Source organism: Mobula birostris, chromosome 16 (genome assembly GCF_030028105.1).
Source record: "Mobula birostris isolate sMobBir1 chromosome 16, sMobBir1.hap1, whole genome shotgun sequence".
In the NCBI taxonomy this organism is placed as follows: Eukaryota; Metazoa; Chordata; class Chondrichthyes; order Myliobatiformes; family Myliobatidae; genus Mobula; species Mobula birostris.
Window position 1 is genome coordinate 61,657,281 of NC_092385.1, and position 26,947 is coordinate 61,684,227.

The following is a 26,947-nucleotide window of genomic DNA, read 5'->3' on the forward strand; positions in this document are numbered from 1 at the left end:
CCTCCTCTCAACTGATTCGTATGTGGTACAAGACAACACCACTCATTTCTCCTATTTCCTTAATTTCCATTGTTTATTCCATAGTAAAAATTGAAGAGAATTGTGCATGAAAAATGCTACCCATTTCCTTTGATTTCGCACTCAGACAGCCATGCTGACCTTTAAGGGGGTCTCTAATATGTTCATCACATGCAAAACTCTCTCCACCACTGAGCACATATACATGGAGCACTGCCACGACAAAACAAAGACCTCCATCATCCAAGCCATACCCTCTTCTCTCTACTACCATCAGGCAAGAGGTACAGAAACACCAGCTTTAAGGACAGTTATTACTCTACAACCATCAGGTTCCTGAACCAAAATGGATAACTGCATTCACTATTACTTTGAACTGATTCTACAATCTAGACTCACTTTCAAGGACTCTTTGCAACTCATGTTCTCAGTATTATGTTTATTTGCACTGTTTGGCAGTCTATGTTTAGTATACTTTTTTATAAAATTCTACTTATTTCTTTTTTCCCTGCAAATACCTGCAAGAAAATGAATCTGTCATATGTTGGTAGTAAATTTTCTTTAACTTTGTTTCCTATTAAAAATATAACCCAATAATAACTGAAAATTGCAGTGATGCAGAGAAACTTCTCAGTATTAGGAATCTTATATCTGATTGCAATTCCTATAAATCTTTTAGGTTATATCTTGTTCATTTCTATTAATAATGAAGTTGCATGTAACCATCAGTTGAAGATGGACCCACGATTCCAGTGAGGTTACCGGTGAGTGAGTAGGTGTTGTTACTGCTAAAAATTTCACAAGGTCATTCCCAATAGACATGTAATAATAATAGTGGTAATAATCAAAAAGTATGGTCTGAATACCTTTAAAAATAGAGATTAAATTAAGTACGTACAGTACATCTGGTCCAGGCATTCCCACTATCCAACTCCAGATCACTTTAGTACTACACATAGTTTTGATTTGATCATGACTAATTTCAAGGATAATCAACTAGCAAATAAATTAAAATTTAATTACTTGCAAAGAAGCTGCCAAAACAACAAGGTTTCATTGTGCCATGGAGCGCTGAAGTGGTGACTATTGGAATTTATTACAAAATGTGGTCAGTTTTCAACTAAATAGTTTTCATCTAAACTAACTGTATATTACAGAGCATCACACAGAAAGACAATCTCAAATCAATGTCAGGAAAAAAGTACGAGCAAAGAAAAAGAATAAAATCCTTGGACTGCTCACTGGATTGAAACATTTATTTTATTGTTAAGAGAAAAACTATGAAGGAATGATATAAAATTGTACAGAATTTGACATCCACAATTTCAGAATGCCAAACAAGGTTTACTGCTAATATTTCTGATAACTTTTGGTAATACTTTGAATGCAGGCTGGCTTCAGCTCCTTCTACTCTTACTATAGAGTGAGAGAAATTCTCAGGGTTGCTTGAACCATAGCAAACTGTGATGCTCTGAGATCCCAGCATACGCTGGCTGAATGACAGGGAGAGAACAAATAAAGCTGAGGCTGGGATAGTGCTGTATGTTGGTAGTACTGGCTTTAGGAAGAGTGTTGAGTCAACAAATTTGCCTTCTAAGTGTTAAGTTAAATGGTGATACTTTTAAGAGGAGCAGAACTGTTCTGGGCACTCACAACAATCGTCCGGCTAACTATGATGTTACCTTGCCAAGCTGCTGGTGCACGCTGAGGTTGTACATCATGATAGCTCCATCTAGGATTTCCAGCAGAGATTTCTCTGTGATTGGCTGCTCTGGTTCATCAGGAGGGCGCCCTAACAATAAGCCATCATTTCCGTGTGTTCCTTCAACTGCAATGAGAAGTTATCACATTACATCACATCACTTTTGATGGAAAAGGTACCACCATCCATTTCAGTACAGATACTGGACAGAGACTCCAGCAAAATACAAAGTTACCTCTACAAGTGTTATATGGATGCTAACATGTCACTGTGACCCACCTGTAACTGCCTAAATATTTTCAGATAATGCATAACATAAGTGTTACAAACATATTAATAATCATTCCATTGCTCAACTGCACAGAGTACAAAATATCACACAACACATATTATATTTATGAATGGTGACTATATTGCAGCTACTTAAACGTTCCCCTCAATCAACTGGCAATGACCTTATTTCTTTAAATCCTTAATGAGGTCTCCATACTGTCAAAATACAGCACACAAGTATAGTTTTATGAAAGGATTTATTTAGATGGTTGAGTAAACTTGGACTTTTCTAGGTTGAGTGAACTTGGCCTTTTCTTCTTGGAGTGACGGAGGATGAGAGGTGACCTGATAGAGGTGTATAAGATGATGAGAGGCATTGATCATGTGGATAGTCAGAGGCTTTTTCCCCAGGGCTGGAATGGTTGCCACAAGAGGACACAGGTTTAAGGTGCTGGGGAGTAGGTACAGAGGAGAGGTCAGGGGTAAGTTTTTTTACGCAGAGAGCGGTGAGTGCATGGAATGGGCTGCCGGCAACGGTGGTGGAGGCGGATACGATAGGGTCTTTTAAGAGACTTTTGGATAGGTACATGGAGCTTAGAAAAATAAGGGGCTATGGGTAAGCCTAGTAATTTCTAAGGTAGGGACATGTTCGGCACAACTTTGTGGGCTGAAGAGCCTGTATTGTGCTGTAGGTTTTCTATGTTTCTATGGAGTTAGTGCAGGGATCACTGTAGGTATTCTGTAAGAAGGAAATGGGACACACTATTGTTGCAGCTTTAGATTCTATAATTTATCTAGTATCCACTGAAACCACTTACATGGGATGGACTATTCTTCCCCTCATGTAGTCTAATACTGTCACTTCATGCCTTCTTCACCATTCCAGTTCTGATCTCTGTCTCATTGTAAGCCTTCCCCTATTGTCCCTACTGCCCCAACTCCAAAGCCTAGAATCCTTTTCCAAGCATTGTTCTTATAAATCCTACTGTTTTTAATAAAAGGTCATAAAGTCTTCAAGTGATAGAGAAATACAGATGTAGTCCATGCCAAAACCATTTAAGCTGCCTACTCCCAATGACCTGCAGAGGGACCATAGCCTCCATATCCCTACCATCCATGTACCTATTCAAACTTTTCATAAACATTGAAATCGAGCTCACATGGACCACTTGTGCTGGTAGCTCATCCCACACTCTCACAACTCTCTAAGTGAAGAAGTTTCCCCTCATGCTCCCCTTAAACATTTCACCTTTCAACATTAGGCCATGACCTCTGCTTGCAGTACCACAACCTCAGTGGAAAAACCTGCTGGCACTTACCCTATCTATAACCGTCATAATTTTGTATACCTCTATCAAATCTCCTCTCAGTCTTCTATGTTCTAAAGAATACAGTCCTTATCTATTCAACCTTTCCTTATAAATCAGGTCCTCCAGACCCAGCAACCCTTGTAAATTTCCTCTGCATTCTTTCAATTTTATTTACATCTTTCCTGTTGGTAGGTGACCAAAACTGCGAAAAATACTCCAAATTAGGTCATAACAACGTCTTCTACAACTTCAACATCCCACTTGCTGTACTCAATACATTGATGTATGATGGCTAATGTGCCAAAAGCTTTCTTTACGACTCTACCTGTGCTGCCACTTTCAATGAATTAGGGTCCTGTATTCTCAGATCCCTTTGTTCTACCACACTCCTCAGTACCCTACTGTTCACAGTGCAAGACCTACCTTGGTTGATCCTACCAAAGTGCAAAACTTTGCACTTGTCAATATTAAGTTCCATCTGCTATTTTTCAGTCCATTTTTCCAGTTGATGCAGATCAGCTCTATCCCTCTGCAACCCATGATAGGCTTCCTCACTACTCACTCCGTCTTGGTGTCATCCACAAATTTGTTGATCCAGTTTATCACTTTATCATCCATATCATTAACATAGATGACAAATAACAAAAGACCCAGCACCAATCCCTGTGGCAAACCACTAGTCACAGGCCTCCAGTCAGAGAGACAACCCTCTACTACCACTCTCTGGTTTCTCCCACAAAGCCAATGCCTAATTCAATTTACTACCTCATCTGGAATGCTGAGTGACTGAACCATCTTGATCAACCTCCCATGAGGGGCCCTACTAAAGTCCATGTAGACAATATCCACTTTCCTGGTAACTTCCTCAAAAAACTCTATAAGATTGGTTAGACATGACCTGCGACACACAAAGCCATGCTGACTATCCTGAATCAGCCCATGTCTATCCAAATACTTATATATCCGGTCCCTTAGAATACCTTCCAATAACTTTCCCAAAACTGATGTCAGACTCACTGTCTTCTAATTTCCTGGTTTCTATTTAGAGCCTTTTTTAGACAGCTGAACAGCACTGGCTATCTTCCAATCTTCTGGTACCTCTCCTGTCACTAAGGATGTTTTAAATATCTCTGCTAGGGTCCCAGCAATTTCTGCACTTGCCTCCCATAGGGTCAGAGGAAACACCTCATCAGGACCGGGGAATTTATCCACCCTGATTTGCCTCACTTCTATAGACTCTGTATCAGTCTCCCGAGTAAATACAGATGCAAAGAATGCATTTAAAATCTCACCCATCTGTTTTGGCTTCACACATAGATTACCATTCTGATCTTCCAGAGGACCAATTCTGACCCTAGCAATGCTTTCGCTCTTCACATATTTCTCAGGATTCTCCTTCACCTTGTTTATTTGAGCAACTTCATGCCTTCTTTTAGCCCCATTTGTTTCTTAAATGTTCTCTCGCATTTCTTGTACTCCATACACACCTCATTTGTTCCTACCTGCCTAGACCTGCTATGTTATTCTGTTAACCAGGGCCTTAACATCTCTTGAAAACCAAGGTTTCCTACAGTTCTTACCTTTGCTTTTTATGACAGGCACATACAAGATTTGTACTCTCAAAATTTCACTTTTGAAGGCCTTCCACTTTCAAAGTATACCTTTGCCAGAAAACGATCTGTCCCAATCCAAACTTGCCAGATCATTTGTGATAATATCAAAATTGGCCTTTCTCCAATTTACAATCCTAACCTGCAGACCAGACCTATCTCTGCATATTTACTTTGAAACTAATTGCATTGTGGTCATTGAATGCAAAGTGCTTCCCTACACAGACTTCTGTCACATGCCCTGCCTCATTCCCTAACAGCAAATCCAGTATTGCACACTCTCTCGTTGGGACTTCCACGTACTGATGAAGGAAACTTTCCTGAACACATAGAAACATAGAAAATCTACCTCATAATACAGGCCCTTCGGCCCACAATACTGTGCTGAACATGTACTTACTTTAGAAATTATATAGGGTTACCCATAGCCCTATTTTCCTAAACTCCATGTACCTATCAAGGAGTCTCTTAAAAGACCCTATTGTATCCGCCTCCAACACCGTCACCGGCAGCCCATTCCACGCACTCACCACTCTCTGTGTAAAAAACTTACCCCTGACATCTCCTCTGTACTTGTTTCCAAGTACCTTAAAACTGTGCCCTCTTGTGCTAGCAATTTCAGCCCTGGGAAAAAGCCTCTGACTATCCACACGGTCAATGCCTCTCATCATCTTATACACCTATCAGGTCACCTCTCATCCTCCACCATTCCAAGGAGAAAAGGCCTAGTTCACTCAACCTATTCTCATAAGGCATGCTCCCCAGTCCAGGCAACATCCTTGTAAATCTCCTCTGCACGGCTTCTACAGTTTCCACATCCTTCCTGTAGTGAGGTGACCAGAACTGAGCACAGTACTCCAAGTGGGGTCTGACCAGGGTCCTATATAGCTGTAACACTACCTCTTGGCTCTTAAACTCAATCCCACGGTTGATGAAGGCCAATGCACCGTATGCCTTCTTAACCACAGAGTCAACCTGCGTAGCAGCTTTGACTGTCCTATGGACTCAGACCCCAAGATCCCTCTGATCCTCCACACTGCCAACAGTCTTAACATTAATATTATATTCTACCATCATATTTGACCTACCAAGATGAACCACCTCACACTTATCTGGGTTGAACTTCATCTGCCACTTCTCAGCCCAATTTTGCATCCTATCAATGTCCCACTGTAACCTCTGACAGCACTCCACACTATCCACAATACCTCCAACCTGTGTGTCATCAGCAGACTTACTAACCCATCCCTCCACTTCCTCATCCAGGTCATTTATAAAAATCACAAAGAGCAGGGGTCCTAGAACAGATCCCTGAGCCACACCACTGGTCACCGACCTCCATGTAGAGTACAACCCATCTACAACCACCCTTTGCCTTCTGTGGGCGAGCCAATTCTGGATCCACAAAGCAAGGTCCCCATGGATCCCAGGTCTCCTTACTTTCTCAATAAGCCTTGCATGGGGTATCTTATCAAGTGCCTTGCTGAAATCGATAAACACTACATCTACTGCTCAATCTTCATTAACATGTTTAGACACATCCTCGAAAAATTCAATCAGACTCGTAACGCACGACCTGCTTTGACAAAGCCATGCTGACTATTCCTAATCATATTATGCCTCTCCAAAAGTTCAATAATCCTGCCTCTCAAGATCTTTTCCATCAACTTATCAACTACTGAAGTAAGACTCACTGGTCTATAATTTCCTGGACTATCTCTACTCCTTTTCTTGAATAAGGGAACAACATCTGCAACCCTCCAATCCTTTGGAACCTCTCCCGTCCCATTGATGATGCAAAAATCATTGCCAGAGGCTCAGCAATCTCCTTCCTCACCTCTCACAGTAGCCTGGGGTACATCTCATCTGGTCCCAGAGACTTACCCAACTTGATGCTTTCCAAAAGCTCCAGCACATCCTCTTTCTTAATTTAGCTTTTCAAGTCATCCCTACAATCTATAAGATCCTTTTCCGAAGTGAATAGTGAAGCAAAGTATTCATTAAGTACCTCTGCTATCTCCTCCAGTTCCATGCACAGTTTTCCAATGTCGCACTTGATTGGTCCTATTCTCTCATGTCTTATCCTTGTGCTCTTCACATACTTGTAGAATGCCTTGGGGTTTTCTTTAATCCTGCTTGCCAAGGCCTTCTCATGGCCCCTTCTGGCTCTCCTAATTTCATTCTTAAGCTCCTTCCTGCTAGCCTTATTATCTTCTAGATCTCTATCACTACCTAGTTTTTTGAACCTTTTGTAAGGTTTTTTTTTGTCTTGATAGATTTTCAACAGCCTTTGTACACCATGGTTCCTGTACCCTACCATCCTTTCCCTGTCTCATTGGAACCAACCTGTGCAGAACGCCATGCAAATATCCCCTGAACATTTGCCACATTTCTGCCATACATTTCCCTGAGAACATCTGTTCCCAATTTATGTTCCAAGTTCCTGCCTGATAGCTTCATATTTCCCCTTACGCCAATTAAACACTTTCCTAACTTGTCTGTTCCTATCCCTCTCCAATGCTACGGTAAAGGAGATAGAATTGTGATCACTATCTCCAAAATGCTCTCCCACTGAGAGACCTAACACCTGACCAGGTTCATTTCCCAGTACCAGATCAAGTACAGCCTCTCCTCTTGTAGGCTAATCTACATATTGTGTCAAGAAACCTTTTTGAACACACCTAACAAACTCCACCCCATCTAAACCCCTCACTCTAGGGACATGCCAATTGATGTTTGGAAAATTAAAATCTCTCACCACGACAACCCTGTTATTATTACATCTTTCCAGAATCTGTCTCCCTATCTGCTACTCAATGTCCCTGTTGCTATTGGGTAGTCTATATAAAAAAAACACCCAGTAGAGTTATTGACCCCTTCCTGTTCCTAACTACCACCCACAGAGACTCCGTAGACGACCCCTCCATGTCTGACTCCTTTTCTGCAGCCGTGACACTATCTCTGATCAACAGTGCCACGCCCCCACCTCTTTTGCCTCCCTCCCTGTCCTTTCTGAAACATCTAAAGCCTGGCACTCAAAGTATCCATTCCTACCCCTGAGCTATCCAAGTCTCTGTAATGGCCACAACATCATAGCTCCTAGTACTGATATACGCTCTAAGTTCACCTGCTTTGTTCATCATATTCCTTGCATTAAAATAGACACATCTCAAACCATCGTTCTGAGCATATCCCTTCTCTATCACCTGCCTATCCTCCCTCTCACACTGTCTCCAAGCTTTCTCTGTTTGTCAGCCAACCACCCCTCCCTCCCTCTGTCTCTTCAGTTCGGTTCCCACTCCCCAGCAATTCTAGTTTAAACTCTCCCCAACAGCCTTAGCAAACCTCTCTGCCAGGATATTGGTCCCCCTAGGATTCAAGGGCAACCCATTCTTTTTGTACAGGTCGCGCCTGCCCCAAAAGAGGTCCCAATGATCCAGAAATCTGAATTCCTGACAAGACATACTCTATCCCTTCTAGTCCTTTCCCCAGTCAATAGGTGGGAAGTTAAAATCACTTACTATAACAACCTTATGTCTCTTGCAACAGTCTGCGATCTCTTTACAAATTTGTTCCTTTGAAACTGGTCTATAATACAATCCCCATTAACGTGGTCATACCTTTCTTATTTCTCACTAGTCGAGTTCTCCAGCTTGACCTGACGGAGCTCTGCTGTGATATTTTCCCTGACTAGTAACGACAACCCTCCCCCTTTAATCCCTCCCGCTCTGTCATCTTCAGAAAACAAACTTTATTTATCCCGCTAGAAAACTGCCCGATCTAACAAATATTTTGCAGCATTTTGTAGTTTTATTACCCAAAATCACTTAGTTTTCACATTAACACTTTGCAGATTTAAAATCAATCAGGATATGTTATCGTTTCAATGCAAAAACTACATTTTTTCCATGTATATGCATCTCATTCAAACTAACTACCTACTGAATGAATACTTACTGTCTTCCTCTGTCCTCTGCTCCACACTCAGAGTACGAACCTTCACTTTTTCCACAGTAGCCAGGGATCGGCGGGGATTCATCAGACTCACTGCTGCTGTACTTAGGAACCTATTGGCTCGGCCTAATGTCGGAGAACTCAACCAGCTTGGTCTGGCAAGAGCTCCACCTCCAGCGGTAGCACCACCCAACCTCTGTCAAGGGAGGCAGAATCCAAATTCAAAAATGGAACAAGAGACTGGAGTTACATATAAAGCATAACGCTCAACAACCACTGTATTCGGTATGCCTGTACACCTGTTCATTAACGCAAATATATATAATTGACCAATCATGTGGCAGCAACTCAATGCATAAAAGCATGCAGGCATGGTCAAGAGGTTCAGTTGTTGTTCAGACCAAACATCAGAATGGAGAAGAAAAGCGATCTAAGTGACTGTGACTGTGGAACGATTGTAGTGGTGGTTTGAGTATCTCAGAAACTGCTGATCCCCTGGGGTTTTCACACACAACAGCTTCCAGAGTTTACAAGGAAGGGCGCAAAAAACAGAACACCCAGTGAGCAGCAGTTCTGTGGGCTAAAACACTTTGTTAATGAGAGAGGTCAGAGGAGAATGGCGAGGTTGGTTCAAGCTGACACGAAGGTGACAGTAACTCAAATAAACGCGTAACAACACTGGTGTGTTGTACAGCATCTGTAATGCACAACATGTCAAACCTTGAAATGGCTGGGCTACAGCAGAAGACAATGGACATGCATTCAATAGTCATTTTATTAGATACAGGAAGTAATAAAGAGGCCACTGAGTGTAACATTCAAGGACTCTCCTCTCTGCAGTACAATTCCAATAATCTGCTCTCCAATTATTCAACAACTGGCTTCCAAAGTCATGCTTCCCATGCTGCCTTTGCACACACAAATGCTCCATTTCCTTTGATCTCTATAAACTACTCTACATGCTCTTTAAAACATATCTGCATCACTTCCTTTAAACACACATGAGCCCATTTCCCTGCATTCCCTTTTAACACAAGTTCACTTGAAAATTGGTTATACCGTTAGTTATACATCTTGGAATAAAAGTGAATTAAAATTGTATTTGTGTATTGATACTAGTATGATCACACAGTCCAGAAAATCTGGCAGTCATAAGATTGCTAGATTAATTCTTTGAAATCTTGTCAAAAGATCATGTAATCTCTGAACTACTCTCTTCCAATTCCATTAGTATCACTATTTTAAAATGTAACTAATTTTTATTGTCCAGAATCCAAGTCATTGGTTTACATGAGTTGTAGCAGTGGCCTCACAGTTTGCCCAGATGAATTTAGAATCAGAATCATGCTTATTATCATGAAATTTGTTGTTTTGCAGCAGCAGTACAAGACATAAGATACACTATAAATTACAATAAAAATATATTTCAAAAAAAGAGCAAAAATAGTGAGGTATTGTTCATGGCCCATTCAGAAATCTGATGGTTGAGGGAAAGAAATTGTTCCTAAAAAAAGTTGATTAACTTCACAACTACAGATTCGCTGTTCACTCCCAAAATTTAACCTGGATTACCAAAGGGTTATTCTTATAGAAAACATGCAAGTTTACTTATCATGAAATTCCATTCGTACACATGGAATTGGAAGAAGACCAATGTTAATAGCAGTCTGGTTTTATTTAGTCTCCCATTCAGAATATGGATACCACAATGGACAGTTCTAATTAACAAATACCTCCCTCTTATCCAGCAGCTCACCTCACCAACATCCCTCTCAAAACTGAGATGTATCAGACTACCACTGAAAAAACTATTTAGTTTGGTCAATTTAAGTAATCTAAGATTCTCATCTTAAAGAGATTGCCACGTTATTTACCTCTTCTTATTGCCTTCCCTAGAGAACATACCAACAATATGCAAAATATTTCTGATTTTGTTCTCATTTTCAGTTCAGTACTTCCACATTTTTCACAGCTTTCACTGTGAGGTAGTTACACTTTTCCTCCATTCCTCTGTACTTTGCTAGATTTATCATAGCTCCCCTTTTGTGTCTTACAACATATTTGTGGATATACCTGGATTTTTTTTTTGCATGGCTCTAGTTTACTGATATCTTACATGTGCTTGCTACCTTGTATGTGCTACGTGTGATTGTTGGCACTGTGCTTTGCACCTTGGCCCCAGAGTAACGGTGTCTCATTTTGCTGTATTCAGGGGTATTCATGTATAGTTGAATGACAATTAAATTTGAATTGAATTGAATTCACCTTTGTTTTTGCCCTCACAGGATGTTTGAAAGTCATTTTTTCCACTTTATATTGTTATTAAAGTGTTAACATCTAGAGTTACTCTTGTTTAGAATGAACTTATTGACTTTGTTTAGATATCTGCCTTACATGCTTGGCAATGTTTCTTTTAAAAGGTGTTTCAATCACTTTCTTCTACCCTGGCTTACATGCTTTTGACATTCCCTTAATATTTTGTATTTAGTTATTATTGGTCTTGGTTAAAATTGATAATTTTGTATTTCAACAACCAGCATTGTTATAATATGAATCATGTATGTTTGAAATGTTATTATAAGATCTCTCTGGGCTTTCATGACTTGCTGGATCATGAAGATAATATTACAGTTTGAATGGTGTTCATACGGCTGGATTAATACTCTATGAGGTCTTCTTCCCTACAGAGTCCTCCTAGAGCAGCAATAAACATTGCACAGTACTAAAATATTCTTGTTATCACAAAGCTTAAGTGAAGCACAACCATATAAAGATAGCATAATTTCTACAAAAAGCTGCTTAACATGAAGATTGGCTTCAGATTCTGCAATCAATATAAGTTTAAAAAAGAGTATTTGCGAATCCCGGAATAAGATGTTGCACTTACTAGAATATCAGCTAATGTATTACGTTCTAATCAGTTCATGTCAAAATATCAACAATAGATTGTCCACAATCTTCATGGTATTCTTAGTTAGTAGTAATTACATCACCATTTCCTTTGGAATCTAACAACTACAGCGAACTGTGCAAAATCAAGCAAAGCTACACAATAGTTCTGTACCTGTTGAGTTAAGCTCTCATCATCCTCATCCAAGTCATCCATTGAGATGGCAGAGATTTCTGCAGGATCAATGATAATGTTGGCCTTTGATGCAAGATCATCTATGAAAAATACAGCAAATGTTAGAGCCTTCGATGTCACACACATGCTAATGTCCCAATAAGAGACATTAAGGCAATTAAAACTGCTGTGGTAGCCTTATTATTATAGCTCATCATATCTCCCTTCTTCAACCATCTGTAGCCTCTTCCCATTATTATGCTGAGAACCACCCTGTCACTTTTTCAAAGTTTGCCATATGATTAGAGCTGAGTCTGAATGACCCCATGTGTCTAACTCACTCAGGTGAATAAACCATAAAGCAACAAGAAGTATGTGACGAACATAAATCTAAATAACTACACCAGTTCTATTCCCAGAACCAATAAAAACTATCTAAACAATAACCCAACACATTCTTCATTTGTCATTTCCTTCCCCCAAGTAAGGCACAGAGCTCATCGCATCCCCCTGCCCCAAAAGGAGTCCCAATGATCCAGAAATCTGAATCCCTGACATGACATATTCTATCCCATCTAGTCCTTTTGTCAGTCAATATGTGGGAAGTTAAAATCACCTACTATAACAACCTTATGTTTCTTGCAACAGTCTGTGTTTGTGTGTGTGTTTTTTTGTGCATGTGTGTATTTAAGTGTGTGTGCTCTTCCGCATGTGTGGGGTTGCGGAGAGAAGATGGTTAATGGAAAAGATGGAGGGCAAGCAACTAAAGAAAAAATTGATAAAACTTCATTTGCAGCGGGTAAAATTTAGGGGAAGCCAGGCAACCTAAGCAAAGTTCATCTTGCTCCATTGAAAAGCAGAGTATAAGTCAAGACATTACTTCATTTACTTTTTAATTATTCTGAATTTATGGCTTATTTTGCAAAGTGCCTCTTGTTCCCAAATGGACTCAAATAAGTCAGCCTAATAAAATAAAAATAGGCCATGAAATCTTTCCAAATGATACAGAATTCCAGCAAAATAACTGCAACTCGGCAAAATTAGATTCACTAACAGTACAAACTTTGTCGGCCTAACAAACTAAACAGACTTAATAGCTCAAATTGACCAGGGCACCTACACAATATTGGTAAACTGAATCAGAGCCAGGCAAATGCCAATGAGCCTGTTTATGCAAATAGTCATCAAATGTACTAGAGAAAAGTATCCCTTCAGCATCAGGTTTATTGTCACCGACATACTGTACACGAGTACAGTGGAATACATAAAAAATACTATAAATTACAGTAAGAAATATAAAATACATATATGTATGTTGCGTGTGTGTGTGTGTGTGTGTGTGTGTGTGTGTATAATGTGTGTATGTATAATCCGTTCAGAAATCTAATAAGAGGGGAAGAAGCTATTTCTAAAATGCTAACTGTGTGTCTACAGTCCTCCTATACCCCCTCTCTGATGGTAATAATGAGGAAAGGCTGGTTGAGATCTATAGTGGTGTCATTATTTTGGAGGCACTGCCATTAGAAGATATCTTTGATGGTGGGGAGGCATGTACCCGTGATGCATCCCTTACCTAGTTAATAAAATAAAACCAATTCAGAACCTCCAGGATTAGAATCAGAAACAGCTATTTATATACTACTTTTAAGGCCGCAAAGCATCATTAAATAATTCTTAATTGGGAAACAAACCCGAGGAAATGGAGAACTGACCAGATCCTTTAAAGCTCAACTAAATGCAAAACAGGAGCCTAAGAAATGTAGAAAAAGAAAGATCATGTAGGGGAGCTTCAGAGTGGATGAGTCAGATGGCTGCACACCACATCCTTGGTGGCAGCGGAAAAAGCATAAAACCAGATTCAGAAGGGTGGAAGCACAAACAACCTTTGTAGATAGAAACATAGGAAACCTACAGCACAATACAGGCCCTTTGGCCCACAAAGTTGTGCCGAACATGTCCCTACCTTAGAAATTACTAGGCTTACCCATAGCCCCTTATTTTTCTAAGCTCCATGTGCCTATCCAAAAGTCTCTTCAAAGACCCTATCGTATCCGCCTCCACCACCGTTGCCGGCAGCCCATTCCACGCACTCACCACTCTCTGAGTAAAAAACTTACCGCTGACATCATCTCCTCTGTACCTACTCCCCAGCGCCTTAAACCTGTGTCCTCTTGTGGCAACCATTTCAGCCATGGGAAAAAGCCTCTGACTATCCACAAGATCAATGCCTCTCATCATCTTATACACCTCTATCAGGTCACCTCTCATCCTCCGTCGCTCCAAGGAGAAAAGGCCGAGTTCACTCAACCTGTCTTCATAAGACATGCTCCCCAATCCAGACAACATCCTTGTAAATCTCCTCTGCACCCTTTCTATGGTTTCCACATCCTTCCTGTAGTGAGGCAACTAGAACTGAAAAGTACTTCAAGTGTGGTCTGACCAGGGTCCTATATAGCTGCAACATTACCTCTCAGCTCCTAAATTCAATTCCACAATTGATGAAAGCCAATACACCGTATGCCTTCTTAACCACAGTCAACCTGCACAGCTGCTTTGAGCGTTCTGCTTTGACTCAGACCCCAAGATCCCTCTGATCCTCCACACTGCCAACAGTCTTACCATTGATGCTATATTCTGCCATCATACTTGATCTACCAAAATGAACCACTTCACACTTCTCTGGGTTGTACTCCATCTGCCACTTCTCAGCCCAGTTTTGCATTCTATCGATGTCCCACTGTAACCTCTGACAGCCCTCCACACTATCCACAACACCTCCAACCTCTGTGTCATCAGCAAATTTACTAACCCATTTCTCCACTTACTCATCCAGGTCATTTATAAAAATTACGAAGAGTAAGGGTCTCAGAACAGATCTCTGAGGCAGACCACTGGTCACCAGCCTCCATGCAGAATATGACCCGTCTACAACCACTCTTTGCCTTCTGTGGGCAAGCCCATTCTGGATCCACAAAGCAATGTCTCCTTGGGTCCCATGCCTCCTTACTTTCTCAATAAGCCTTGTACGGGGTACCTTATCAAATGCTTTGCTGAAATCCATATACACTACATCTATTGCTCTTCCTTCATCAATGTGCTTAGTCACATCCTCAAAAAATTCAATCAGGCTTCTAAGGCACAACCTTACGAAAAGCCATGTTGACTCTCCCTAATCATATTATACCTCTCCAAATGTTCATAAGTCCTGCCTCTCAGGATCTTCTCCATCAACTTACCAACCACTGAAGTAAGACTCACTGGTCTATAATTTCCTGGGCTACCTCTACTCCCCTTCTTAAATAAAGGAACAACATCCGCAACCCTCCAATCCTCCGGAACCTCTCCCATCCCCACTGATGATGCAAAGATCATCGCCAGAGGTCTAGCAATCTCCTCCCTCGCCTCTCACAGTAGCCTGGGGTACATCTCATCCTGTCCCGGCGACTTATCCAACTTGATGCTTTCCAAAAGCTCCAGCACATCCTCTTTCTTAATATCTACATGCTCAAGCTTTTCAGTCCACTGCAAGTCATCACTACCATCACCAAGATCCGGGAGGAGAAGATGGCGGCGTGCCGCGTGTGCGCAGCTCTCCGGTGAAAAATGATATCGTATCTGTTAAATAGGGGCCATGGACAATTCTGATTTGATGGAGAATGGACATGAAAGCACAGAGGAACATCTGGAGAAATTTCTGAAACGCTCGTTCGCTGCTGTCGGTACTGTGTGGTCGGGAATCTTTTGGAGGGTAGGCCTCAAAATCCCCAGCCTTGCCTGCTTTTGGCAACCGAGAAGGAGGTCGAATCATTCAGACAGAGATGGCGCTCAGTACTCGGTGTTGCAGAGCTGATCGGAGCTCAAAGTTTTTGGATGACTCAGGGTCAGACTGTGGTCGGCATAGCAGGGAGAGTTTTTCTTCCTTCTCCCGTCTGCGTGAGATGTGGGACATTTGAGAAACTTTGAACTTTACTGTGCTCACGGACTTCTTCATTAAGTTATGGTATTGTTATACTGTTTGTAACTATATGTTATAATTATGTGGTTTTGTCAGTTTTTTCAGTCTTGATTTGTCCTGTGTTTTGTGATATCACACCGGAGGAAATAATGTATCATTTCTTAATGCATTCATTACTAAATAACAATAAAAGAGGACTACGTGTCTTCATAATCATAAAAGATCCTTTTCCATAGTGAATACTGAAGTATTCCTTAAGTATCTCTGCTATTTCCTCTGGTTCCATACACACTTTCCCACTGTCACACTTGATAGGTCCTATTCCTTCACCTCTTATCCTCTTGCTCTTCACATACTTGTAAGAATGCCTTGGGGTTTTCCTTAATCCTGCCTGTCAAGGCCTTCTCATGGCCCCTTCTGGCTCTCCTAATTTCCTTCTTAAGCTCCTTCCTGTTATCCTTATAATCTTCTAGATCTCTAACATTACCTAGCTCTCTGAACCTTTTGTAAGCTTTTTTCTTTTCTTCTTCACTAGATTTATTACAGCCTTTGTACATCATGGTTCCTGTACCCTACCATAACTTCCCTGTCGCATTGGAACGTACCTATGCAGAACTTCACACAAATATCCCCTGAACGTTTGCCACATTTCTTCCATACTTTTCCCTGAGAACATCTGTTTCCAATTTAACCTTCCAATTTCCCACCTGATAGCCTCATAATTCCCCTTACTCCAATTAGTTTCGACTTTGTAAAGGCAGCTACATTTTGTGTCTTGAGTTTGCGGGATGAGATTTAGAACAATGATAATGGGGTATCATGATACAAAAGAAGACTTCATTGGAAAGAGGTAGAGATGAAAATTTGATTTTCATGGTGAAAATAGTTGATCTTGATGACATATCGGACCTTGCTTTTTATCAGATTGAATATCTAGGACAAGAGTAAGGAACAACATGTGGTGGAGATATGCCTTCAGACTTGCCAACATCAAGACAAATAATTTACACATTTCAGAGTTTAACTGTTCCACTACTAAAGGCTGTACCATCAGCTTCTTTGTTCCCTGTTTCTTCAGCTTCTCAGTACCACTATCTAGGTGCCTACAACTTTAACCAACTTCTTGGCCATCTGCCCTGCTCTTACTTTCAGGGTTTAATATCAAAACAAACAGTTAAGTGTCTAGGAAAGTTTATTATAATAAACTTCCCAAGCATTATAATGTTCCCTAGATGTTATAATAAACTTCCCAATAGCCATATCCAATGACCATGCAACTTGAAACACCCCAGCACCACAGGGGTTACTTAAATGGTCAGATTAACTGTACCTGCCACAATGATAGCAATTTGCAATATTGGAAAAGTTACTTGCCAGTCGTATAAACCAGAATCAAGTTCATTATCGCTGACATTTGTCGTGAAGTTTGTTGTTTTGCAGCAGCAGAACAGTGCAATACATAAAACATACAAGTTACAGAAGAAAATATATTAAAAATCATATCATTTTTTCCCATGTTCAATGTTTCTCTTGACTCGGGAGCGTTCTCTCAGTCCACCCTAAGTCAGCACTTACCAACTATTATTGTATTCTGCTCTCCATGCTGCATTGCCACAACTAAGGGCAAAATGTGGCAAAATACCACCACACCAAATTAGGTGTTTATAACTTTTAACAGATTTTCTACAAATATTTAGCCAAAAACAAAAACCATCAACAACATTGAATTTGTCATCCTCAAATGGAATAATTATTACATTTAAAATTAGAATATGGCTTGTACTGTTATTTTCTTCAGGGTGTTGAACGATGAAGATGGTGTCCAAATTGGTGGAATGACGATGAACCACTTGAGGTATGCAGATTGATTTAGTGTTGTTAGCCGAGACTGAGGACGAGTTACTCAGAATAGTAGATAAGATAAATGCTGAAGGAGAACAATTTGGAATGAAAATAAATGCTGCAAAGACGAAGATGATGGTAGTATCACAGAAGAAAGAAGTCCCCAAAATCAGTATCAAAATTAACGGCATAGGCATAGAGCAAGTCAAGAAGCGTGTGTACTTGGGACAGATGGTCACAGACGATGGGAAATGTCATACAGAAATTAGGCGAAGAATTGAGATTACAAGATCAACGTTTTGGAGCCTGAGTGACGTGCTGTGTGGCAAGAGGTTGGACTTTGGGCTGCGTTGTAGAATTTGGAAATGCTATGTCTGGAGCATTCTGTTGTATGGAGTCCAATCGTGGACCTTATGCAAGGAAGCTCAATGACAACTGGAGGCATTTAAAATGTGGTGTTTAAGGAGAATGCAGAAAATTAGGTGGGTGATGAAGGTCAGTAAAATGGAAGTGTTGAAGAGAGCGAGGAGAGAAAAGGAATTGCTGAAGGATGTGCAGAAAAGGAAGCTGGAATATGTCGGGCACTTGTTACGAGGTGGTGGACTGCAGAAATTGACATTGGAAGGGATGATAGAAGGAAAGAGGGAAAGAGGAAGGCAGCGAACCACTTGGTACGATAATGTGAGGCAATGGACTGGGTTGAGTTATGCTGAGGCCAGAAAAAGAGTGCAAGATCGAAGAAGACAGAGGTGCATAGCCGCCAACCCTAGATTCGGGACGGCACCCACTGACTGACTGTTATTTTACCAAAGCTCATAATGCTCAAAAAAATATATATAGCTGCTTGAAATCTGAAATAAAAAAAAGAAATGTATATTTGGAACGTCATACAGCATCCATGGAGAGGGAAACAGAGCAGACCTTTCATTACTCACAGTTGTGCAGCTCTTTGGCTTGATTTGCCCACACCAACCACATTGCCTTCCTGAGCTAGTCACAAATGCCTTCATTTGGCCCATATCTTTCAAACCCTTCCTACCCATGCATCTGTCCACGAGCTTTTCAAACATTATAATTGTAACTGCCTCTACCACTTCTTCTGGCAGCTCATCCCATATACCCATCTTCTGCTCTGTGGAAAACTGTTTCCCCGCAGGTTCCTTTTACATTTTTCTCCTCTCACTTTAAACATATGCTCCTTAGTGTTAGACTCCCCTACCTGGGAAAAAGACTGCAACATCCACCTTATCTATGCCCCTCATGGCTTTATAAACTTCGAAAAAGTCACCCCTCAGTCTCCTTTGCTTCACTCCCTGCCTATCTAGTTTCTCCTGATAACTCAAGTCCTCCATTCTCAGTAACAGCTTTGTGAATTTTTCTGCACTCTCTCTGGTTTAATCATATCCTTCCTATAATATGGCAACAAGAACTGCACAAAATACTCCAAATGCGGTCTCACCAACATCTTGTCTAGTTGCAACATGACATCTCAACTCTTGTACTCAGTACACTGTCTGATGAAGGCAAGCATACCGTATGCCTTCTTTACCACTCTACCTAAACTGTCACTTTCAGGGAACTATGTACTTGTACGCCTAGGTCTCTCTGTTCTGTGACACCTGCCAGGGCTCTGTGCATATCCTGCCCTGTTTTGATTTCCCAACATGCAACACTTCACACGAGTCTAAGTTAAATGCTAGAGGTTCAGCTTCAATAAACACTCTACTTTCTAATGTGCTGAGAATACAACTAACAAAAGCAGAGATGCTAAAATATGGGAGATGACACAAGGAGAACAGCTCCCAGGTAGTATGGAAAAGCACATTCCAGACATTCCCAGCACTGGTCTTGGCACTATATTGAGTTAGTTCAGCATATGCAGTTGCTAAATTATACTACTAAAAGTTGTAGAGGAAAATAATGTAGTTTTAGATCCTGATTAAGAAATTATGATTTCTAAACCATGATGTATACAGCGAAGAAACTGGATCTTTGGCCCAATTCAATTTGGCTAACCAAGGTACCATCCCGAGCTAGTCTCATTTGCCTGCATTTGGCCCATATCCAAATATGTGATCTATATAGATGTGATCTATATGGATTTTAGTAAGGCATTTGACAAGGTTCCACACGGTAGGCTTATTCAGAAAGCCAGAAGGCATGGGATCCAGGGAAGTTTGGCCAGGTGGATTCAGAATTGGCTTGCCTGCAGAAGGCAGAGGGTGGTGATGGAGGGAGTACATTCGGATTGGAGGATTGTGACTAGTGGTGTCCCACAAGGATCTGTTCTGGGACCTCTACTTTTCGTGATTTTTATTAACGACCTGGATGTGGGGGTAGAAGGGTGGGTTGGCAAGTTTGCAGATGATACAAAGGTTGGTGGTGTTGTAGATAGTGTAGAGGATTGTCAAAGATTGCAGGGAGACATTGATAGGATGCAGAAGTGGGCTGAGAAGTGGCAGATGGAGTTCAACCCGGAGAAGTGTGAGGTGGTACACTTTGGAAGGACAAACTCCAAGGCAGAGTACAAAGTAAATGGCAGGATACTTGGTAGTGTGGAGGAGCAGAGGGTTCTCGGGGTACATGTCCACAGATCCCTGAAAGTTGCCTCACAGTGGATAGGGTAGTTAAGAAAGCTTATGGGGTGTTAGCTTTCATAAGTCGAGGGATAGAGTTTAAGAGTCGCAATGTAATAATGCAGCTCTATAAAACTCTGGTTAGGGCACACTTGGAATACTGTATCCAGTTCTGGTTACCTCACTACAGGAAGGATGTGGAAGCATTGGAAAGGGTACAGAGGAGATTTACCAGGATGCTGCCTGGTTTAGAAAGTATGCATTATGATCAGAGATTAAGGGAGCTAGGGCTTTACTCTTTGGAGAGGAGGAGGATGAGAGGAAACATGATAGAGGTATACAAGATAATAAGAGGAATAGATAGAGCGGATAGACAGTGCCTCTTCCCCAGGGCACCACTGCTCAATACATGAGGACATGGCTTTAAGGTAAGGGGTGAGAAGTTCAAGGGGGGATATTAGAGGAAGGTTTTTTACTCAGAGAGTGGCTGGTGCGTGGAATGCACTGCCTGAGTCAGTGATGGAGGCAGATACACTAGTGAAGTTTAAGAGACTACTAGACAGGTATATGGAGGAATCTAAGGTGGGGGCTTATATGGGAGGCAGGGTTTGAGGGTGGGCACAACATTGTGGGCCGAAGGGCCTGTACTGTGCTGTACTATTCTATGTTCTATGTTCTAATTGTCAAACAACTACCTAAACTCATCTTAAACCATTCAAAAAGCAAAAAGAAGTAAATGCTGTAAATCTGAACCAAAAACAATGTTCTCAACAGGTGAAACAGTACCTGTGTCAAGAGAAATGGAGATAACATTTCATCAGAACTATGAAAATTGGAGAAGAGGAATGTGTTCAGCTGTAGAGAAGTGGGAGGGATACGGAGAACAGTGGGGACATCAGTGATGGAGAGCAAGTGACACAAGCTGTTGTTCGTTGACAGAAGCTGGCAAAGCCTTGTTAATGCCAGCTAACATGCCTGGCAGGTGTGTAAAGAGAAGGGAGTACAGGAGAGAAAGAAACGCTAAAAACAACACAGGAAGGCCTTGATTTAACTTTTAAGTACGTTCCATTTTAGAATTCCAGATTCTAATCAGCTTCTGGACACAATATTCCACAGAACATTTCTCTATTTCATGCTCTAACGCAAGCAAAAAAAAAAGACAGGCCCAGTGTTGCCCCTCCAGCCATAGAACGTAGAACAATGCAGCAGAGGAACAGGCTCTTCAAACCACGATATCTTTACCAAACATGAAGCTGAATCACATTAAATCTTTCCATCTGTACATGATTCATAGCCCTCCATTCCCTGTATATTCATGTCTATCTTAAAAGCCATTACCATATCTCCTTCCACCACACCTAGCAGTCCATACCAGGCATCTGACACTCTTGAAAACAAACTTGCCCACATATCTCGTTTAAGCTTTCCCGCTGTCACTTTAATTTAATGTTGTTTAGTATTTGACTTTCGCTTCTGGGAAAAAGATTCTGACTATCTACCCTATCTATGCCTCTCATCATTTTATGAACTATCAGATTGCCTTCCTGCCTCCAGTGCTTCGAAGAAAACAAACTTGCCAACCTTAACCTTTCCATCCTAACTCATTTCTAACTAACCATTCTCTCCAAAGTCCACAAATTTGTGAGCCTCCATAACAGTCATTTCCAATTTCTTTGTTTAAATTCCTAGCATTAACTTATAATACTGTACCAAATGCCCTATGTATACTGTCACACTGACACTGACACAACATTGGTGAGCACTGAAACAGAGCTGCTATTAATGACACATTGAAATAGTGTTGATGTTTACAGAAACACCAGGACAATCCTGGTGTGTATTAACATACACAAACACACCACAGGAGCACCTTAAAACACTCCTGGTATTATACATAATGACAGACTAAATATGTGGATGACCCTGAGATCTTGAAAAAGTAAGAATGTATTCCAACTTAACACCATTTATTTTACACTGACTCACCAACACGTCAACTGGGTATACAAACAATATGCTACAGTATCAGTGTAATCAGTATACAACAGAGCAGAGTGTACAATCACACAGAACTAGTGTAGTGGCATGACAAAGGTAGAGAGAGTTAGTGTATAGTGGCACAATTCCAATGTATACTCACACACTGCCGCAGTGCACTGTACACCAATCCTGACATAACACTGGCGTGCCCTGATCCAGAAATTTAGGCAAAACACATGCACTGACACAAAACATAGCACAATGTTTCCAGATCTACTGATGAACAGCAAGACTGTTCTTTAATTAGCAGATCAATGATTAGACTATAAGACCATAAGACATAGAAGCTTAATTAGGGGTCCTTGAGCCCATCGAGTCTGCTCCACTATTCTATCACAGCTGATTCAGGATCTCACTCAATTACATACACCTGCCTTCTCACCATATCCTTTGATACCCTGACCAATCAGGAAGCTATCAACGTCTGCCTTAAATATACCCATGGACTTGGCCTCCACCACAGTCTGTGGCAGAGCATTCTACAGATTTACTACTTTCTGTCTAAAAAATTCCTCCTTACCTCTGTTCTAAAAGGTTGCCCCTCAATTTTGAGGCCATGTCCTCCTCTCTAGTTCTGGATACCCCACCAGAGAAAACATCCTCTGCACATCCACCCTATCTATCTAGTCCTTTCAACATTTGGCAGGTTTCAATGAGATCCTCCCACATTCTTCTCAATTCCAGTAAGTACAGGCCCAAAGCTGCTAAACGTTCCTCATATGTTAACCCCCTCACTCCCAGAATCATCCTTGTGAACGTCTTCTGGCCCTCTCCAATGACGACACATCCTTTGAGATATGGGGCCCAAAACTGTTGACAATAGTTCATGTGTAGCCTGACTAAAACAGACAAAACTGAACAAAGCTGGGCTATTATATTACATTGAATACAATCATTAATGTCATTAACTTCGCTCCTCTGTCCATATACAGTGGCATGCAAAAGTTTGGGCACCCCAGTCAAAATCTCTGTCACCGTGAATAGCTAAGCGAGTAAAAGATGAACTGATTTCCAAAAGGCATAAAGTTATAGATGACACATTTCTTTAATATTTTAAGCAAGAAAACTTCTTTATTTCCATCTTTTACACTTTCAAAATAACAAAAAAGGAAAAGGGCCCGAAGCAAAAGTTTGGGCACCTTGCATGGCAGTACTCAGTAACACCCCCTTTGGCAATTATCACAGCTTGTAAACGCTTTTTGTAGCCAGCTGTGTACATACATCTATTGGTGCTTCTGGACACATCTTCAGTGATGTTCCTGGAATCATCGGGTGTTTTGGGTCTTTCAACATCATACAACCTCCCCCAGGTGACCTAGCCGGGGCTGATCAGACCCCAGCTTGTGTCCAGATGGCTAGCTACTTATGACTCCATGGCTCCCCTCTTTTGAGCCACAGCCATCTTGAGCCAGCTAAGAGTCTTTCAATTCTTGTTTGGGGATTTTCGCCCATTCTTCCTCGCAAAAGGCTTCTAGTTCTGTAAGATTCTTGGGCCATCTTGCATGCACTGCTCTTTTGAGGTCTATCCACAGATTCTCGATGATGTTTAGGTCAGGGGACAGTGAGAATCATGGCAAAACCTTCAGCTTGCGCCTCTTGAAGTAGTCCATTGTGGATTTTCAGGTGTGTTGAGGACCATTATCCTGTTGTAGAAGCCATCCTCTTTTCATCTTTGGCTTTTTTACAGAGGGTGTGATGTTTGCTTCGAGAATTTGCTGGTATTTAATTGAATTCATTCTTCCCTCTACCAGTAAATTTTCCCCATGCCACTGGCTGCAACACAAGCCCAAAGCATGATCGATACACCCCCTGTGCTTAACAGTTGGAGAGGTGTTCTTTTCATGAAATTCTGCACCCTTTTTTCTCCAAACATACCTTTGCTCATTGCGGACAAAAAGTTCTGTATTAACTTCATCAGTCCACAGGACTTGTTTCCAAAATGCATCAGGCTTGTTTAGATCTTCCTTTGAATCTTTTGAATAGAACTTTTTGGCCGCAAAATATTCAAGAAATGTGTCACCTTTAACTTTATGCCTTTTGGAAATCAGTTCACCTTTTACTCGCTAGCTATTCACAGTAACAGAATTTTTGACCAGGGGTGCCCAAACTTTTGCATACCACTGTACATGGACAGAGGAGCGAAGTTAATGACACTAATGATTGTATTCAATGTAATATAATAGCCCAGCCTTGTTTAGTTTAGTTTTTGGTTCAGTTTAGTTTAGTTTTTTTTTGCTAATTTGGGTTTTTTTTTCCCCTTGATATTTTTTCATTTTTCTTCTTATCATGTTTAATTATATTAAGAATTTGAGAGGCCTAATATACTTGTATTATCTGCAGTTTTTATTTGCATATGTCAATTACCAATAATGTAATCTCAATCTCTTTGTATTAGTATTGTTGCTATGTTTATGAATTTGAAAATTAATAAAAAGATTAAAAGAGAGAACCTTCTCCCCATTTAGATAATAGTCCACACTATTGCTCCTTTTACCAAAATGCATTATCATACATTTCCCAACGCTGTATTTCATCTTCCACTCTGAGGGAAAAGTGGTTTGATATCAAACACCAAATATTATCGGACTATCAATAATTTTGCCTTGCCAATCAATAATTTCCAAATCAATCATTTTTCTGATCACAAAATAATATAACTTAACCCAAAAATGATTTCTAAGCCTAATAAGCATCCCCACATTGTGGAATGGTTTAACTTCTAAATAGCTGTTCCCCAGAATTTCAACAATGTCCAAGAAAAATCACCCTCTCACTCCCCAAGTTCCCATTCAAAGCAAGTGCATCCAGAGATGGCTCAGCACGTTTCAACTGTGTGTGAAACATTATCAAATTGTCTTGCACTACTGCTCCACCCTCTCACCCATTAGTTTCCCCTGGTACATATTTCACAGATGAAGCAGTCAAACTGGACTCTTTTGGCTGTGTACAAGGTTAATTTAATACAGATTTCTCTGATGAACTTGTTTTTTTTTTCAGCCCTCTTGCAAGCCATCAGTCACACTGCAGCATTTTACTGCCTCAGCTTATAGATCAGAAGGAATTTGCAGGTATTTAAGTAAATCCAGATGACTTGCCTCATCCCTATCCCTTCTCTGGTCTTCAGTTTTAGCTCACCCTTCTTTGTGTGCTTGTAGTGGATGCAAGTGTTTGCTTCACTTAATTCCCCTCATAACTTAGGACAGTTCATTTGATGTTGATATAAGGCGACCTGCTGGTGAGCTTTTTCAAGCTTGCATTCAACGGTATTTGTGATTGTTTTGCACTCTAGTGTGTGGTTATTTTGTTGTGCACAGGACCATACCTTTTCTTTCAACAAAGAACTTTGAGAATTTATGCAGTAAAGGACAGGATTAACTTGCTGCAATGCAAATACATTCAGTACACTCAACCCATCAACTTATTTGTTCAACAAAAGTACAATTGGAATCTGGATAGATGTCCCATGTATAATATATAAGAGATATCATACTGCACCGAGCAGACATGATTTTTTTTAAAACCATTATGAGTTGCATTTCTGATAAAGTATACATTAGCACTGGTAACTGAATGCCAGGAAGGATGCAGGCTATTGCCTCACCTTTTAGAGTTTTCTTTAAATGAGAAAGAAGACCACCAAGTCTCTGTTGGTCAAAGTAATCCACCTTCCCATTGAAGAAGAGCTGAGGGGGGACGTATGCATCTGCAAGCACAAAAACAGAGTAACCAAGAACATGGATAATGATTCACCTTGGAACAATGGAATGCCATTCCACATGCAGACACAGTCAAAGGATCATCACTGTATGTGAACACACACACACCCCCAGTCAATGAATCATTGCTCCATACACACCCTGTTAACAGATCACCACTCCAGACACACAAACACACAGTCAGTAGATCTCAGCTGAACACACTCTGTCAATGGATCACCAATCATGGAAAAGGGGTCACAACACGTACACACTTATGGTTAATGGGATACCATCACACAAGGAAACAGCCATCTTCTGGTTTTGCGGTGGTGACTTTTTACTTCAATTAAGAGCGTATACAGTCCAGTGGTTTATTTCAAAGCTTCCAATGTAAGTGGCATTAAAGCTACCTCAGCTATCTTTTCAAGGACACTAAACAAGCAGTTGACAAGTGTCTCACTTGCAATCTACAAACAAGAAATTTCCCAACCGCATTCTAGTGTTGAAACCTTGTACTCATGGTCTCCAAGGAGTTTAAACTGCTTAACCCACAACTCAATAAAGCAATTAAAAAGCGTTCAAGAAAATGAAACTGCTTTCCACTCCTATCAAACATCCCACCTCTGCAAGACAAAAGAGCATCAAACATCTCCAACTAGCTCAGCTATCTGCCTAATTCTCACATAGAGTTGGTTTTTCAATCTATTTATAATTAAAATTTTCTATGTATCAAACAAAGGATCAAGAATATTTGTTTGTGCACCCATAGTCAACAGGCCAGTGATTAGAAACACCCTCAATCAATGGGTCACCACTCAGCACACACTCACAATCAATAACACATACCAAATGATAACTCAACACACTACACAGTTAAATAATCTCTGTTTATCACAGACCCATCA

At 40.8% G+C, this 26,947-nt stretch overlaps 1 protein-coding gene across 1 annotated transcript in view; it reads right to left on the bottom strand.

Annotated features, from left to right (window-relative positions):
• The window catches only part of rnf123 (ring finger protein 123), a 410,214-nt gene that overhangs the window by 241,987 nt on the left and 141,280 nt on the right, over positions 1-26,947 (bottom strand). Inside the window, exons 20-23 of the mRNA XM_072280728.1 lie at positions 25,946-26,047; positions 11,932-12,032; positions 8,871-9,063; positions 1,701-1,846 (exon numbers count right to left, since the gene is read on the bottom strand). Coding sequence (XP_072136829.1) covers positions 1,701-1,846; positions 8,871-9,063; positions 11,932-12,032; positions 25,946-26,047 — 542 coding nt within the window. The remainder of the gene's footprint in view (positions 1-1,700; positions 1,847-8,870; positions 9,064-11,931; positions 12,033-25,945; positions 26,048-26,947) is intronic.